The 17,704-nt window shown below is 35.8% G+C and overlaps 1 protein-coding gene across 46 annotated transcripts in view; it reads left to right on the top strand.

Annotated features, from left to right (window-relative positions):
* Positions 1 to 17,704, top strand: part of casz1 (castor zinc finger 1) — a 333,881-nt gene that overhangs the window by 234,601 nt on the left and 81,576 nt on the right. For 18 of the 46 annotated variants that reach the window (XM_087307326.1, XM_087307334.1, XM_087307348.1 and 15 more), the window contains one exon: positions 1,550 to 1,612. The exons of the other annotated variants lie outside the window; for them this stretch is intronic. Coding sequence is in view for 4 of the 18 variants with exons in the window: in XM_087307343.1 (XP_087163469.1) it covers positions 1,550 to 1,612 (63 nt within the window). In the remaining 14 variants the exon portion in view is untranslated. The remainder of the gene's footprint in view (positions 1 to 1,549; positions 1,613 to 17,704) is intronic. 46 annotated transcript variants of the gene reach the window in all.

Raw genomic sequence — 17,704 nt, 5'->3', positions numbered from 1 at the left:
TAATAATAATAATAATAATAATAATATTAATTAATAATAATTGTTATAAGAATGACTACAAAATAATAATTAAAATAAATTTTGTTATTATTATTATTATCAAATAATTAAAACTTTTTTTACTGTTTTTTGTGTTTTTAGAAAAGGTGTGTCTGTGAAAAAAAACAATAAAATGAAAGTATAATTGTCACGTGGTAATATATATTGTTATTGAATAATTGTTTATAATAATAATAATAATAAAAAGAAGAAATATTATTATTATTATTATTATTATTATCATCATCATCATCATTATCATCATTATTGTCAAATTAATTATAAAAATAATATAATTCATGCACATGTTTGTTTGTAACTTCTGCTTTCATTGACATCATATAGAACATTTTAAAGCACGTTCCCCTCACACAGCCCGTCATCCTGTTGAAATGAATTAATGTGCAGTTTGCACTCATCGGGCACAGCATGAATGAGGCCGAGAGAAACAAGCGCATAGCTGAAAGCTCTCGCAGCTTTAACAGGGAGCCTGTCTTTCATTCTGACCCACACACTCTTACAGACGCAGCGCTGGTGGCTACTTCCACTTACCGCTCTGGAAAAAAAAAAGGCTCGCTACGTCCCATTTCCACTGAAATCTGCATTAAACCTGTCTCATGAGGGCCACTGGCTTAGTATGGGAAATGAAAAGATATGTCGTCTCAGGTGGGATGAGAGAAAGGAAGATGTTAGTTCTGAAATTTAGGGTTTCAGTTCGCTGTGCAATCTGACCCCACTTGAAAACAGAACGAAATGTCCTTCATACTAAATCGGCACTTGAACCAATAGGGCTGAAATGAGTGTATAGTAATAGACTTTATGATATTTGAAAGCGGTGTTTTGCAGAAGTAAAAGAAATCTCCCCTCCCCAGGGTGAAAGCTGAGCCCGCGCAGGAAAGTGAGCCTCTATTTTAACGTGTTTCTCTGTGACAGATGACATTTAGCCCATCTATTGGATCGCATGTCTCACATTATCTCTTATTTCACTAAACCCAGGCTTAATTAATAATTGATGCAAATGATATAAAACCACTGATAGAGAAGAAGAGAATAATCTTCGGAATTATGTTTATTTCATGTTTTTGTCTTAGAAAGTTTTTTTTTTTTCTTAATTATTCGGGTGCATAATAAACTAGCACAGAAAAAAGCATTCTTACACAGAATATTATACTTTTTTTTTTTACATTTTGACTGTGTATGTGTTTGGTGGAAACTTGATTCACTTCTGGTAAGCAGGCGCTGTATATTCTCAGCCTGAAATGTATACTGTATGTGGTGTGCATGTTGAGGCAGTAAAGGTTTTATTTGGTTCCTGTGCACCTAGAATGTTCTGCGCTTTCTCAGCGGCTCACAAAGAGCAGTTATGTGCTGTAATTAACATTTCGGCGGAGTTATATCACTTTGCCTCTATTTTGTAATCAGCAAAGGTTTTCTGAGGTGAAAATACTGACATATCCCAATAATTAGAGACTGAAGTACACTTTTTATGATGTGCATATTTCCCAACCAGGAACTGGGCGAGAGAGGGCTGAAGCAAGAGAAAAGATAGAAGAAGAGAAAACAACATGTTTTGGCAAGTTGTTTTACATATCAACATTTTTTTTTGTGTGTGTGTGTGTGCGCTTTGAAATTCGTTCTCTGTCAGTGGTGAGCTGCCATATAGAAGATGCATTAAAAGTGCCATAACTCGCATAACCCAGCCGGGCTAAAATCAATTGGAATGGATAGTTAAGCTGGCGCTAAAAATCAATGAGCAATTCATGTCCTTGATCATACTGTGTCATTTCTCTCAATGTTAGAGCTCAAAGCTTAGCAGAGCATGACCAGCCCTCCCTTTGCGCATTACAATACATATAAGTATCCATATTTCTTTGTTTGTGTTGCAAATGCGTGCATATTTCTACCTGCTTTCTTTGCAAGCCAAGTGCACAGTTGTGCTGGCCTCTGCCACGCGTGCTGTAGGAAGAATATCCCGAGTAAGAGAAATCTTATCTGGCCAATCTTGGCTGAACTGGATGAGTTGCTATCTCAATCAAACACTTAAAAATAGCTGAGGGTCAAATTTCAATGATCATAGTCTTCTTGGCCTCTCAAAATGTTGCAATCAATTTGCATGGCATACCGAGCAATGGGAAGTCTACCCGTCCGCAGGTCCTGTAACGGAGGGGCTGGGGGCAGGGACATGGCCAGACAGATTAGGAAGATGAAAAGTCAGTGTTTCAAAATAGTAATTTTGTCCTTATTAATGCCATTAGTGTAACAGTCAGCATGCATCAAATCAAAGGAGAAGAGGAGTAGCTCAGTCCCTTGTCTCGGCACTGTGACGGGACTGTGTCTAGAGCGATTTGAGCATTTTGTGTTGACGGATGAGGGTCTAATCTCTAGTCTTTGCTAAACAATGCAGTATGTCTTTCTGATGCCTGTGTTTTGAAACAAGTTCTAGGGAAGGCAAAATGTCAGTTTAATCAAATGTATAAGGGATAATGTATTCGGTAATCAATACTTCTCATACCATTTGTTTACCTCACTATTACCTTTATTCGAAAAGTCAAATTTTTAAGAAGTAAATCTTGTAAAACCTACTCCTTGTTTTTACAAAAACTCTAAAATGTAACCATTCAGAGCTTGTTGCTTTTTCTTTTAGATTTTGGGTTGACTGAACGTGAAATAATCTGAGATTACGGCACAAAATGATATCACTCACATCATCAGTCGTGTAATTATCATGCAAGAACGAGTGCAAAATGAAGGGACGCGAATGGACACAGTCATCCACGACGGGTATGTGCTGCTGTTAATAACGCAGGCCTGTTATTGAACACAGTTGTGATAAAAGATGACTACAAATGACATTTCTGAGTCCAAGACCCGATGGAATCGATGTCCGTTAACAGGCTCGTGTCCACACGAGAGAAACCTTAAAGCCACCTCCTCCCATTCGGCATTTGGTATGTGGCTATGGATATTTTTCAACCCCCCCTCCCTCCTTTTCAGTTGGTATAATTTGTTACGTGTTTGTGTAGCCTTTCAGAGAGCAGTTGTTTGGCACAACAGGTGTGGCTCTTGTGCCTTTTTTTCTGACTAATGTTGCAAAGGGCACTCAGTCATAGGGTGAATGCTTTGGATTTAAAGCAAGGGCCTTCAAACCAGTTGTCTTCTGGGATAGAAAAAGCTGGTGATCTGAGTGCACATGGGCAGTTGGCTCCCAGAGGTGAGATGTACTGGAGCAGCTGGCCCTTTTTTTTAAGGGGAGGATATTTTTTCCCCTTGTTTCCAATAAAACATAAATAAATGTTTGTGACCACTGACTAGGCATGGGACGATACCTGTTTTCAAGGTATACTGCGATTTGGAAAAGTCAGGGTTTAAAAAAATGCAAATATTTCTGTTATACCACTCTTACGGTATATCTAAAATAGGTTTTAGGGTTTTTTTAGGCAGAAAAGATATTCAAAGATGCCGTTTTAAATGATAAAGAAATCAGTGTTTTTGAAACTAACGAAAACAGCAAAAGTGAATAATTTATTTGAATTATTTAGCCTGACATGTTTACTGTGTCAGAATATTTTGAATGTTTTCCAAATTAAAATATATTGTGTCCAAATGGAGAAAAAGCTGTTGTTTTTTTCTCAGACATTAAAATAAGAGTGTCATTTAGGGCAGTAATCACAATACCGTAAAACCGTAATATATTTATTCAAGGTTATCACACCATTAGAATCACATACCGGCCAATGCCTACAACTGAAGCTGCGTGGCTGGTGGAATTGTGTCTTCTAGAATCTTACTAGACTTTCAGAAAAGAAATTGCATTGACATTACTACTTGTTTATTGATATTACATTGATATTATTTTTTCCCCTCATACAATGAGGTTCAATGGGATACAAAACAACTCTGAATCCAACCGACTTTCATTTCAACCCTAAAATCTCTTAAAAATAAATAAAAAATAATAAACATAATAATAATTCACTTGAAAATCACTTACTGAGGGCAAAAAGTAAATGTTGCAGAGAATAATGGTAGTAATGCAGATTTTAGAGGGCAATATTAAATAATAGCTATGTTTTCATCCAAAGATGCGAATTAATGTATGCGCAAAACTGAAATATCGCATATAAGACATGCGAAAAAAGCAGTTTTTCCATCCAAGTAGTCAAACAGAACAAAATCGTCACTTCCTGATTAACTGGCGCCAAATATCAAAAGTAAAAACGGAATTTAACGCAGTAGGAGAAGCTGCGTGAATCTTTTCTACATTTAATAAATGACTTGTGCATTAGAAGACAGTATGCCAACACACAATGAACGCATGGTGGTGTTTCAAGGTGTGAGACGCGGAGCACAGATGCTCTTGACAAGCTGGAGGCAATTAACAATATAATAAGTATAAACACTTATACTGAAATGGTTACAGCATTTTCATATGACCAAAACAACATTTCAGATGTTTTACAATGTGCTCAGCTGCTTGGTTTGTCCATTCTCACACTTTTTTTTTTATCATCACATGATCTCTTATAACAAAACTTTTTTTATGCACATACTGGAATTTGTTTGGTAAAAAGTGTTTCTATATTGTAGTTCATGTGCATCTTTTCTTATCGATTAAAAAAGTTTATCTTACTCAGTATGTGCATATATTTTTATGCGCATTTAAAAAATTTATGCTCATCTTGCTATTTCCATTAACCAATTTTTTTTTATGAGCACATCCAAAATTCACATAGTAATTGGATGGAAACGTAGTTGATGCCATTTTTGTAATAAAATTCTATTAATATCTTAGGGGGCATTACTGACGTCATCAGAAAAGGAAGTTGTTTGGAATTGACATTTTCAATAATTTACATTACAGTTGTTTTTAGTCTAGAACAAAGTACATTTTTTTGTTCATTGTAAAAATTTTTATTTCCACTTTTGACTGTAATTCCAGTAGGTTATTTACAAATTCCAGTATTTATGTTTACACTTTACTTTTAGTAGCTTCATATTTACACTTACGCTGTCCCTTTTTCACTTTCTCTCTGTCTCACCCACTCACTCACTCACTCACTCACTCACTCACTCACTCACTCACTCACTCACTCACTCACTCACTCACTCACTCACTCACTCACTCTCTCTCTCTCTCTCTCTCTCTCTCTCTCTCTCTCTCTCTCTCTCTCTCTCTCTCTCTCTCAATCCATCTGCATCATGTCGATCTGTCAGGCTGCCAGTGTCTGTTCCAATTAGATTCCACTTAATACACGTAACCTCGATTAACACGCAATCAAGCTCAGATAAATCACATCCTTTAAGTCTCCCCCTCCGCCTCAGTACCGTTGCTGTGCTTCAACCCTATTTTCTCAGCAAGCCCATACACTCTTTCACAATCGAAAACTGCCAATTTGATACTTGCATCCCACCACCTTTTTTTTATCTTTCTGCCTTTGCTCTATGAAGATATACGTCCTGCTTAGCATGAAACATGTCTTCAATGTTAATAAATGTGAAGTGAATGGCGTGAGGTGCACTCCAAAAGAATGCCTGCAGAATTAGGCATGATTCAAACCGTTTATGAGCCAAACAGAAAAACAAAACAAACAACCCAAGGCAACAGAAAGGCCTGCGCAGCACTCTGGAGTCTCGCTTTATGTCTCGCTTTATTAATCACGCTAAAAGTGCTAACATTGACATGTTTAACAGATTAGAGTTTTAATAACAGGCCAGGTTAAAGTGCTGGCGCATCGGAGAAGATCTCCTGTCTTAGAGTACTTCCCCCTCCCTCAATGGCGGATGATAAACAGGGGCCGGGTGGAGGCCGGAGGATTAGGACCTCACCTCCACATCACGCTCTCATTATTAACTCACACTACAGGGAGACCCAACAGACTCACAACTCAGGCCAGAGCACCTCCGATTATCGACATATACATATAAACACCTGACTAGTTTCATAGAGGAGCCACACTTCCGAGCGCTGATTGGTTTCTCTAGGTTTAGGTGGACAATGACTGCTGGCCTGCGCTGAGTAAATAGAGCCGGGATTTAAAATAAATTAAGCTATGAGAAAGGCTCAGGTTGATCCTTTTCTTATCTCCAGCGCTGAGTTGTCAGCTCCAAGCCTTTTATGGGACTTTGGGTAAAGCCTGTGTGCATAAAGAGGGACAAGATTCAACATTCCCCCAAAAACAAGATGTTTATAAAAGGCATCAAAGCTGCGTGAATTGTATACTGGAAAAAGAGTCTTGTCACTTTAAACAAAAAAGAAAAAGTTTCCCTCAAAGTTCGGATCATCTTTTTCTCTCTCTCTCTCGTCCCCCCTTCTCGTTCCCAGAGAGAAATAGGGAATAACGCTGATGAGTTTTAGCAGCTTCAGCCAGGCGATGGGCGAATATAATAAGTGTTTTCGCAGACGTCACCCGTGATTATCTCATCGAGGCATTTTGGGTGAATGTGGCGGATTTAGAGGCTCCTCTATTGTGCTGACATCATCGCTCTTTAACAAGCTACATTAAATCACGGCTAAAATCATCTGAAAAACTCGCCCGAACAATGAGCGTCTGGGAGATTTAAAGAGAAAGCCTGGGATGTTTTTTAACTTGTGTGTTTGTTTTGTGTAGTATAGCATGTCAGACATTGTAGAATGAGGGAATTGGGGCAAATTCTCTTTCTCATTAAATAATTGGATAAAGGGAAAACACTGTTTTTCTATGTATGTGCAGTCAGATGAACAATGAGGGGACAGTTCTCCAGCTCACTGTTTACATTTCTGTCTTTATGCTGTTTTGTGCGCGTAATGAATGTGCCTTTGTGCTGTTATTTTGCAGCGTGCGGTGTCACTGCATGATTTGAATGTAATCATATTTTATAATCTTTCTTTGGAATACCAATTATTTCTCAACACGCCATGTTCTGCAATCTCACAATAATATAATACAAATTTACTCAGCTGTGGTCTGTTTCGCTTTTTAGCACACAATTTTTTTTTTTTTTTTGGGAGGGTGATGGTTTGAATAAAAATAGCAAAAACATAACACTTATATATCATGTTGCTCAGAGGATGATTTGTTTTTATTGTGTATTATATTTATTTATTTATTTATATTTTCAATTGACTATATAAAATTTTTCTTATATTAAATTATATATATATATATATATATATATATATATATATATATATATATATATATATAATTTTTTTTTCTATTTTAGTATTTAATTTTAATGAACTATTTTAAAGTTTTTTTACTCTTATTTATTACATTTTTTATGAAAAATATAGGTTATTAGGATTTATGTAATCTTCATTTTATTACACATGATTTTATTTTATTTTATCCCCCCTGCAGTGAAAGCATGGAGTAGAAAAGTCAGAGACAGACAGGCATGTTATTTAACTCCACTAAAATGAGCTGGAGGTTCATGATGGAGCAATGCTCTGTCTTGCTGTGCCGGTAGGAGCAAGACCCTCCTTAGAGGAGAGGTGCAGCACAGTGTTTGAGAAGGCTCAGCATGGACAGCGTGGAGCGATGTGACAGAATTAGCTTAAGCCCAAGTGAGCAGGGCTGGTAGAGAAACACTGCTGGCACTCAGAAGGAGGCAGAACTGATGCTCAACACCAGCCAGAGACCCAATGCCCCCCTCCTTTAGGGTCTTTCTCCATCTCTGCCTCCTGATGCTGTAAAAAGTTTAGATGTTGTGTCCATTATATGGTACATTTACAAGTGAAAAAGGAGATTTAGTGCAAAGTATTTTTTTATTGTTATATTAAACAAATTGTTTTGGTTATAAATCAGATATATAATAACAAAGAAAACTAAAACAACTAAAATTAATTTAAAAGTAATGTAAAAATATAAAAATAAATTGAAACTGCATTTACATAAAAGAACAAAAAAACGAATTAATTATATTATATTTTATTTTATTATATTATATTATATTATATTATATTATATTATATTATATTATATTATATTATATTATATTATATTATATTGTGTTAACCTATTTTTTGTACTCAACAATATGAAATGAAACTTATTTGAGCTAGAAAAAAAAATTATAAAAGTTTTTATTTCAGTAAATTTAAGTTTAGAAGTCAGTTCCTAATATAATATATAGAAAAATATTTTTAAAATGTAAAGAAAATGCATATTCATTTTTGTTAACAATAAGCTTTATTGACACAGAATAAATAAAACAAGTTTCAGGTTGTTCCCCGTCAGGATGTCCAACCTGCAGACACTCAGCCTGACTAGAAAGTGTCATGAAGCGTCTGAAATGAAACCCTGCAAACGAGTCTTTTCCAAAGTCACTTTCTCTCTGCATCATCAGCAGCAAGAGGCGAGCAGCTGAAAGATAATATGTTTAGCGCACAGACAACAGATCAAAGCTCATCCCAGTTAGTGAGTGTTTGCGGCTTTGTATGCGTGTGGTCAAGGAAAGTGAGGGCAAACAAAACAACGTAGCGCATGAGAGTCAGCATTTTGTGTGTGTGTGTGTGTGTGTGTGTGTGAATATCAGGCTTGATGCTCGGGGACGTCCAGAGCACCAGCGAGGGCCTGCTTTGATTTTGTCATTATTACAGGGCCCTAGTTTATTTGAGCAGGGCTGGGGGTGGATTCTATGGCCAGCCTACTAACTGTGTGTCTGCATGTCCTTAATTTCTGTTGATGTGCAGGCCTTGGGCACTGAGTGTGATGGAGAGGACGCGTCACCACTGGAAAAATTATTGTGTGGCCTCTGAATTTCACATCCAGAGCTGGGCATGCATAGATGATGGTTGCCTGTGTGGCTCCATCCTAAAAGGCAGGTGTTTGAGGCTTAATTGGGAACACTATAATCTGTATATTCAGACAATTAAGACGCTTCATTTTCCTGCTTCTTTTTTGATTTGTCAACAAGAAAACTTTATACAGGTAGTTAGCCTGTTTTTTTTTTCTTCTTTTATTTCCAAATGATGTTTAACAGAGCAAGGATGTTTTCACAGCTTCTGGAAAAAGTCTTATTTGTTTTATTTTGGCTAGAGTAAATGCAGTTTTTAATTTTTTAAAAACCATTTAAGGTCAATATTATTATAGCCTCTTTAAGCATTTTTTTTTTGTTCAGGTGTATACAGAACAAACTATTGTTAAACAATGACTTGCCTTATTACCCTAACTTGCCTAGTTAACCTAATTAAGTTAACCTAATTAACCTAGTTAAGACTTTAAATGTCACTTTAAGCTAAATCCTAGTATCTTTAAAAATATCTAATAAAATATTAAGTCCTGTCATCATGCCAAAGTTAAAAGAAATCAGTTATTATAACTATTAGCTATTAAAACTATTATGTTTGGAAATGTTTTCTTCTCTCTGTTAAACAGAAATTGGGGAAAATACATACAGAAAGGCAAAACTCTGACTTGTATTGAACTGTATTGAACTTGTATCTACCTGTAAAGGGAAAAAGAGTGTTGATGTACGATAGAGATTTTTTTTTTTTTTGTTTTATGAATATTAAGACAGATTAAAAGCTTTGTAAAATAAAATGATCATACTTGTATGTTTGTTGCTGTACTTCAAGCAGTAATTGTCTGATTCAAGGATTCCTTGTTTCGATATGAGGCAAATTCTTTTGTTCCTGTTAAAAGATTATATTTAGGTCAAATAATTTTGTTCATATTCTGTGTTTGTAGATAGGAAACAAGAAGTTAAAAGTTGCAAACTTACAAATTTAGTGAACTTTTACTTTTTGTACCAGCATGTCTTTTTCACCAGCATGTCTTTGTCATATGACATTCTGTTCAAAAGTATAGTGGTACAATCAAAACAAGTTGTATGATATTAAGCATGTGTTTATTTGGCGAAAAAGTAATAATAATAATAATAATAATAATAGTAATAATAATAACAATAATAGTTATTATTATTTTTGCTATAATTGCTAAATAAATGTATTATTTATTTATTACATTTAAAAACTGATAAAATAATAATAATAATTATGACAACAACAACAACAACATCAACAATAATAATAATAATGATATAAAATAATATTAATAATAACAGCAACAACAATAGTAATAGTTATTATTATTATTATAAAATATTATAGTAATAATAATAATAATAATAATAATAGTATTAATAATAATAACAATAATAGTTATTATTATTTTTGCTATTAATGTATTATTTATTTATTACATTTAAAAACTGATAAAATAATAATAATAATTATGACAACAACAACAACATCAACAATAATAATAATAATGATATAAAATAATATTAATAATAACAGCAACAACAATAGTAATAGTTATTATTATTATAAAATATTATAGTAATAATAATAATAATAATAAATACAATGAATTTACAATTCATAAATAAAAATTTATTTATTTATTTATTTATTTATTTATTTATTTATAGTGTAAATAAGATCATACTACTTAAAATAAAAATAATTCAAAGGCCAAAAGACATCCAATTATTTGGAATTTATGGAAATTGGATGACTTTATTTAATTATTTATTTATTATTTATGAATTTAAATTAGTTTTTTTGACTCCTCCATTCTCCGTTATTCGTTTGCACTTGGTTGCGTCTTGTTCAAATGCCCCCTCTAAAGGGTCAGGTGAACCTGAATCAATCTAATTATACAGGACTTCCGATTAGTCAACTAGCCATTCAGTCTATTCTGAAAGTTAGTTTTGAACATCCCCATCACTTTCCTCCTCTAACACCGAACATGTTTATGATTAGAGAGACTTGTGATAGAGACAGAGGGAGGGAGAGAGAGAGACAGAGAGAGAGAGAGAGAAGGAGAGGGCAGAGAGAGAGAGAGTGAAGGGAAAGAGAAAAAAAAAAACAATCTCATCAGGCGAGAGGCCGTTTGCTTAGCAAGAGCTGACAGTCTTTGTGTATGTAAATGAAGAATTTAGACTAATGGAGTTGAACCATTTCTAATTTTGTGATGGCAAGAGGATTTTGATTGAAAGTAATTAAGCAAGCTAGCTGTAAAATTAATTAAAGCAAAAGGAGGGGGGATTTTTATTGGATTGGATAGCGATATAGCTGCTGTCAGGCAGGGGGACAAATGGGGGTGACCTGGATTCTCTGCCCTCCCTCCTCCCACTTGAGACTTTTATGTCACTTTAATCTCCTTAGAGCGGCTGGTGTGCATTTGTTCGAAATAATCAAGGAAATATGGTCAGAAATTGTCAGCTTTCAGATCTAATTTACCTGACAGCCTGGTGAGTGCGTACATGCGAGTGTGTCTGTGTTGGTGCGTATGTCTGTGCGTAAGGTTTTTTTTTAACATCTCCCCCTTGTCCCTCTCTTCAGCTTTGTGGAAAATGCTTTTGACAGTTTTGAGACATCCTGACTCCTTGTTGGAAAAAAAAAATGACAGGGAACTTGGTCAGGTTGAGATGAACCCTTCACCGAGCCAACTCATCAGGGTTGGGACTAACTTAGTGTGTATTAGTAGATGAAGTGTGGACTTTTGTGATATTGACAGTGCTTCAGTTCATCCACCTCCTGCCAATGTGAAGATTACCTGATGGAACCAGGTTTTTTTTACTATAGGTGTACCCAAATATTAAACATTTGAAAGGTGATACTTGACAACCTGATGATTAAAAAACGTAGAATGATAATATAATCTGAATATCAAGACAAATAATTATGGAAAAAAATATTTATAGCCATGTTTTATAGTTTTGAGTTTGTGCAAACATATTTATATCCACTGTCATCGTATACGTATTTAATGGCTACCAGTTTCACTAAGATTTCAGAATTCTATATACTCCTTTTTTAAATGACATTTTTAGTAGGGATGCCTCAATCAGATTTTTTTTGCTCTTGAGTCTGAGTCATTTCATTTTGAGTATCTACCGATACCGAAACTCCATCCGATACTTCTATTATAAATTTTAAAAAATAAAGAGCGAAAAAACAGATCCAGGATGGTCCTTATTTTTTTATTTAGTTCACCTTATTTTAGCATTCAACAACTCAGTTAAAAAACAGAGCACTTCAGTGAAATATAATTAATAAACAAAATTATTCACTTTTGGAATTTAGTGTAACAGTAAATATGAAAGAAGTCGAATATAAAAACTAATAGCACCTCAACTTAAAATACCTGGCAGGCGATCCCAAGTTTAGATATATCACAGTTTGCTATTGCAATGTTGTCATCATCAACTTTATAATAACGCCAGACCGCAGACATACCTGTGCTTTCTGCTTCAAGCTGCTTTCATGATCTAATTTGCCGGCATTTAAACAATAACATCTCTGCTACGAAGTGATGTCATGCCGTATGCGTTGCTATTTCTGTGTGTTAAGAAAGAGGTCTAACTTTGTGCCACTGCATAACTATAAAAGTGTTAAAAATAATGAAAAATTATATATATATATATATATATATATATATATATATATATATATATATACATACACACACACACACTCACACATATATTCGAATCCTGATCGAGAGATAACATCTGAACATCGAGTCTGAAACTCAATGATTTTGATTATGTGATCAGATCTGGACATCCCTCATTTTTAGGGATTTTTAACCTTTATTAGAGACCTTGCAAAGGGAGACAGGAATTTGTGGAAAGCAGTAAGAAGGGACAAAGATCAGCAAAGGACCTTGTGCCGGTAATCGAACTTCGGCCACTGTGAACACCGCAGTGTTATACTGTATGTCGACACACTTACCCACATGGATATCACTGCCAACCCTATACCCCTTTTAATTTGACTTAAAATTACTTGGCCTTGATTTATCAGTGGTCTAGTTATTTTACAGTGTAAAGACGTTGAATATGTTTTGCTGGAGGTACAAGGTATGATCATGTCTCCACTGGATGGCATCTGCAGGCTTCATCTGGTCTATGAAAGACCTTTTTATTATAGAACATCATGTGGAGAACCAGCCCTGCAGAGGTTGAAGGAAACTGGGGGGTGGAGGTGAAAAGCTGGTGTAGGGTCCCAATGAGGCTGAGGTACGGACGGGTGCCTCTAACGGGATTAAACCCCTCTGAAAACACTCCCTCTTCCTTGTCCCCCTTCCGCTCCCCTTTATCAATTAATAAAATAAAAGGTGGAACAAAGAGCTTCCCTCCTCTCCGTAATTAAACTTGTTCATCTCTGGAGGACCGTCACTACGAGGACCCTCCGTTAAAAAAAATGGCCAGGATCATCAAATCCCAAAGTGAGTTGCAGAGACGGGAGCAGGCGTTTGGCCTACACTTGTAATGGAACGAGCGCTCCCTATGTGTGCCATTACCGTTGAGTGGAGGGTGATATTAACCCCAGCGGTTGCCCACCCTACCCCTCCATTATGACATCATGTTTTTACTGGTACCTTCTGTCTCGAGCTCTCAGCTTCTTATCTCTCCTGTCACCATATGTGTGAGGCTGTTAACAAACCTGTACTCAGGATGGAGAATATCAGGCACTTTGGAGGAGAGAGCGAGAGAGCGAGCTCGGCTAGAGGCACGCTTTTACAGCCAGCAGAGCTTTTGATAGAAATTAGTTTCACACAATATGCAAATTCCTGCAATTGAAAAAGGGGCTCTTTAAGTGACAGGTTGATATGTGATTAAACGACAATTAGAGCGCTGGAAATAAGCGACGACGGCGGGTCAAGTGCTGAGCTGCTGAGCTGAAAGGTAGCAGACTATTGAGGTAACAGTCATGGGGGGAGGCCAGGAACGAGACCCAAAACAAATTAGCTGCTGAAAGAGAAATGTTGGCACAGCTTGTCAATAAGTGTGCGAGAGAGAAAAAATTAGATTCAGAATACAGAAAGCCGAGGAAGCATGTTATACTTAAGATATTAGGGAGGTTCTGGCTAGAGATTTGCATATGTAGATGCCACAAACGACCACTCCAGACACAATGACTTCTCTGCCATCTTGGAAAGGTCAACATGTCATCACTCATGGTAAAAACAAACGAGTTTTTCAACATGCCACAAAATTATAAAGCCTCTAGTTGCAATAAACAAATAGCAAGATCTAAATGTCCTAAAAAATGGGATTACCTTTCCTTCGTGGCAAACTTATGTAACTTTTTAATGTCATATTAGCTTATGCCTTTGCATTACTATATTATATTAGTTTAGCAAAATCATCTGATGTTATAGACTTGCTCTTGAGTGTTCAAAGACTGGCTTTGGCCATTCCAACATACACTCTTGCATCTGCATGGTTGTACCTCATGATGAATGTTGTTCCTAGCAGTGATTAGACGGTTCTGTTTGGTTGGCAAGTCAATGTCAAGGCCGTGTAGGTGATTGCTAGAGAACTCTGGGTGTTACATATGTTGTGTTTAGACCTTGCCACGGAATTCTGATTGGTTGTTAGATAATTCTTTGTAGTTGGGTGTTTATAAAATTTAAACAAAAGTTATAAGTGACTTAAAAGTACATATAAGGTCATTGCTATATCTTAGATTATGTGTGATTTTGCTCATGTGTGCATATTTGTTTGTCATTTTGAGATTAAGCAGATGCCAACACAATCCCTGTGCTATTATTAGCCTACATTTTTTCGTACTGATTTTTACCCTAATTGCCAATGTCCCTCTATGCTAGACCCTTCCTGCCCTACGGTGGGACTTAAAACTGTACGAAGGAAGGATTGCCTTTCTCTCCAAGAAGGACATGAAAGGCCTATGGCCTGTCCTGGCAGCAGATGGCCACGGCCTCTAATCCCCTTTGATGCTGCGGTGGGCAGTTGCTCCTGAACATCTCCTGCAAAGCCATGAAAACTTGAGCTACTTTTCCTCTAACTGACCCCAATTGTCAAGGAGCCGGCAGCTGTCAGACTTGGTTAGCTGTGCCTTAACTGAGACTGAAGGGCACAGGTTGCTCTCTCTCTCCCTCTTTCTCTCTCTCTCTCTCTCTCTCTCTCTCCTTGTTTTCTGCTGTCATTTTCTGTTCATTCAAAGGGTACAGTATGGCTGTGGATGCACATAGACCTTAAATTCACAGCTCCTTTGCAGGTAGCAATATCACAGATGGTTCGTATTACACTAAGAGGCTTAAATTTCTTCACAGCTCAACTAAATTACCAGCATTACAAGCGGCGCAGATTGCACCCCCCCCCCTAATTTTGCTATACATTTTTCACTTAATTTAATTTATTTATTTTTTAAAATGTATTTTCTTAATTTTCCTAAAAAAAGACATAGTTTGAGTTGCTTAGAAGCTTAGAGTTTGAATGCCTGTATTTAGGTTGAGGGTTGTGCGTTTGACAGAGATATGTAAGAAATATCTCTTGGTCTTGTGAAGAAAGTGCCTCTGTCAGAAACAGTCCCGTGATGGCAGGGAGTTCACTAATAGAAATTTTGACGTATTAAGAGTCTTTTCTCTCACACATTTCCTCAGTCATATATAGGGAACAGTCATAAATTAGCACATACACTTCACAGACTTGACAATCAACATGGTATTAGTTAAAATAGTAGTGTATGAAGAAATCATGAGCTTCCATCCACTCTAATAGCAGAAAGTTAGGGAAAAGGATTGTTTTCTCTCCCTGCACTACAGTTGTAGCACAAAATAATAGACTTGTACTAAATGGCTTTGATTAAATTAAAATCACTCACCCAAATGTTTGAATGTGTCGGCACTATTATCACCTCCGGTTCTTATTAATTCGGCACTGTAAATAGATTCAGGACTGAACTTTAGCGTAACCCTTGTCTTTCGTCTCCCTTCCAGCCAGCTCTCTGATATTAATTAGAAGAGGAGGGAAAAAAATAACACACTGAAATGCTCAATTGTTACATTCGCTCAAATTCTGTGAGCATACCATTGGGAAAATGTCAGTCTGAGGGAGCTCACCATCTGGGTACATTTACAGTTAACTTTCTTCCCACCATAGCATTGTTTGCCATAATCATTGCTCGCATTAGCTTTCCGCTGATGTTTACAGCAGATCTTGCGCGTGGTGCGAATTCGCTCGCACCTGATCTTGAACAGATAGGCTTGATGCTGAGTCGTGTGCAGGACTATTTCAAGACTGAAATGCGATTGTTTTAATACCTTAATCCACCTGCCCTTGGCATTCAGGATTTTGAAGAACTCTCCTGGTAATTTCAGTGGCCTCCATTTGAACTGGGCCATTTCATTCTGACCTCTTCGGCTGATCCCTCTTTCTCCTCCAGCCTCTTGACGTCACAGTTTTAATGTGTCAAAATGACAATTTATCACCCGACTGACCTATTTAAACAGTGTCGCTGCAAGTGGACCAATCAGAATCAGCCGGATTCATAACCCCAAAACAAATATTTCCTCTTAATTAAGAGTGTCCCTCTTGTGTCTTCCCACACACAAAATCATTATACAGCAGTGATTTGACTACTTGGCAGGAAATATATCACTCTTGACTGCATGTTAATCTGTTAGGGCCTGGTTGTCAGACGAGAATGGGGTGGTGGAGGGGGGCACCAGCAGTGATGGTTTCTCCATGCATTGATAGCCCCCTAAGGGACAGTTAACCCTCAAATTTCCCCTGTCTGGCCTGGCTCTCCGGGTGGGCATTGGCACTGAAAGCAGTTGGGTGAGGGGTGGGTGATTGTAATGCTTGTTGATGGTCTCTTTTTTTATTTTTTTATTTTTCTTATTATTTGTGACGGACCCTCATTAAGTGGAAATCTCAATAGAGGACTGGCACTTTAGGTTGTAAAAGGAAGTTCAAGCAGGAAAGAGTGCATTAGAGACACCTCCCTTCTGTTCTCTCCGTTTTACCGATCTAAAGTACTTTGCGAGGAACTGAAACAGGGGTCAATAATTATGCATTTCAATTATTAACCTGGGTCCTTCTTAATTGTGCTTTTTAAAGCCTCTGTGCGTGGACATGATGCTTTATTGCTCTGTTAGTCTGGGCAAGCTTTGACCAGACCTCTATCCTTACGTTGACTCGTCTCTAATTCGCTGGGCGGTCATTTTCTTTTTCTTAATCTGTGCATTTGTGAAGCTTTAAATGTACAGCACTTCATATTAATAATAATAATAATAATAATAATAATAATAATAATAAAATTAGAAGACTAATGTTTCCAGTTAAACAAATTAAAAAACTATTTAATTGTTAATTTGAATTTTTTAACTAAATATAATTATTTCCAAGAAAAAAGTTCCTGCCATAAAAATCACAATATTTACTGAAGTAATAATAAATAATAATAATACAATTAGAGATACTTTTTGATTAAACAAATTAGAAAACTATATATATTTTTATAATAATAATAATAATAATAATAATTATTATTATTAATATCATTATTATTATTATTATTGTTGTTGTTGTTGTTATTATTGTTATTATTATTATTTTATTTTAATTGTTATTATTATTTTATTTTATTTTTATTATTATAATAATTATTATTATTGGTATCATCGCTATTATTATTATTATTATTAATCTCTTTATTATTTTTTTATTATTATTATTATTTATGTTTAATTTAAACAATTTTTTTCTATGAAGAAGCTCCAGCTATGGAAATCACATTATTCCTTTCCAAATATCCAGTGCTGAAAAAAAAAGGGTTTTTTTGCATTAAATATAAAATGTGCCATTTATTATATTTGTATGAATTAATTTTGATATTTTAATATTTAATCAATAATTCAAA

This window comes from Danio rerio, chromosome 23 (assembly GCF_052040795.2).
Source record: "Danio rerio strain M-AB ecotype USA chromosome 23, GRCz13ab, whole genome shotgun sequence".
NCBI classification, from domain to species: domain Eukaryota; kingdom Metazoa; phylum Chordata; class Actinopteri; order Cypriniformes; family Danionidae; genus Danio; species Danio rerio.
This window is presented reverse-complemented; position numbering and strand designations above follow the sequence as displayed.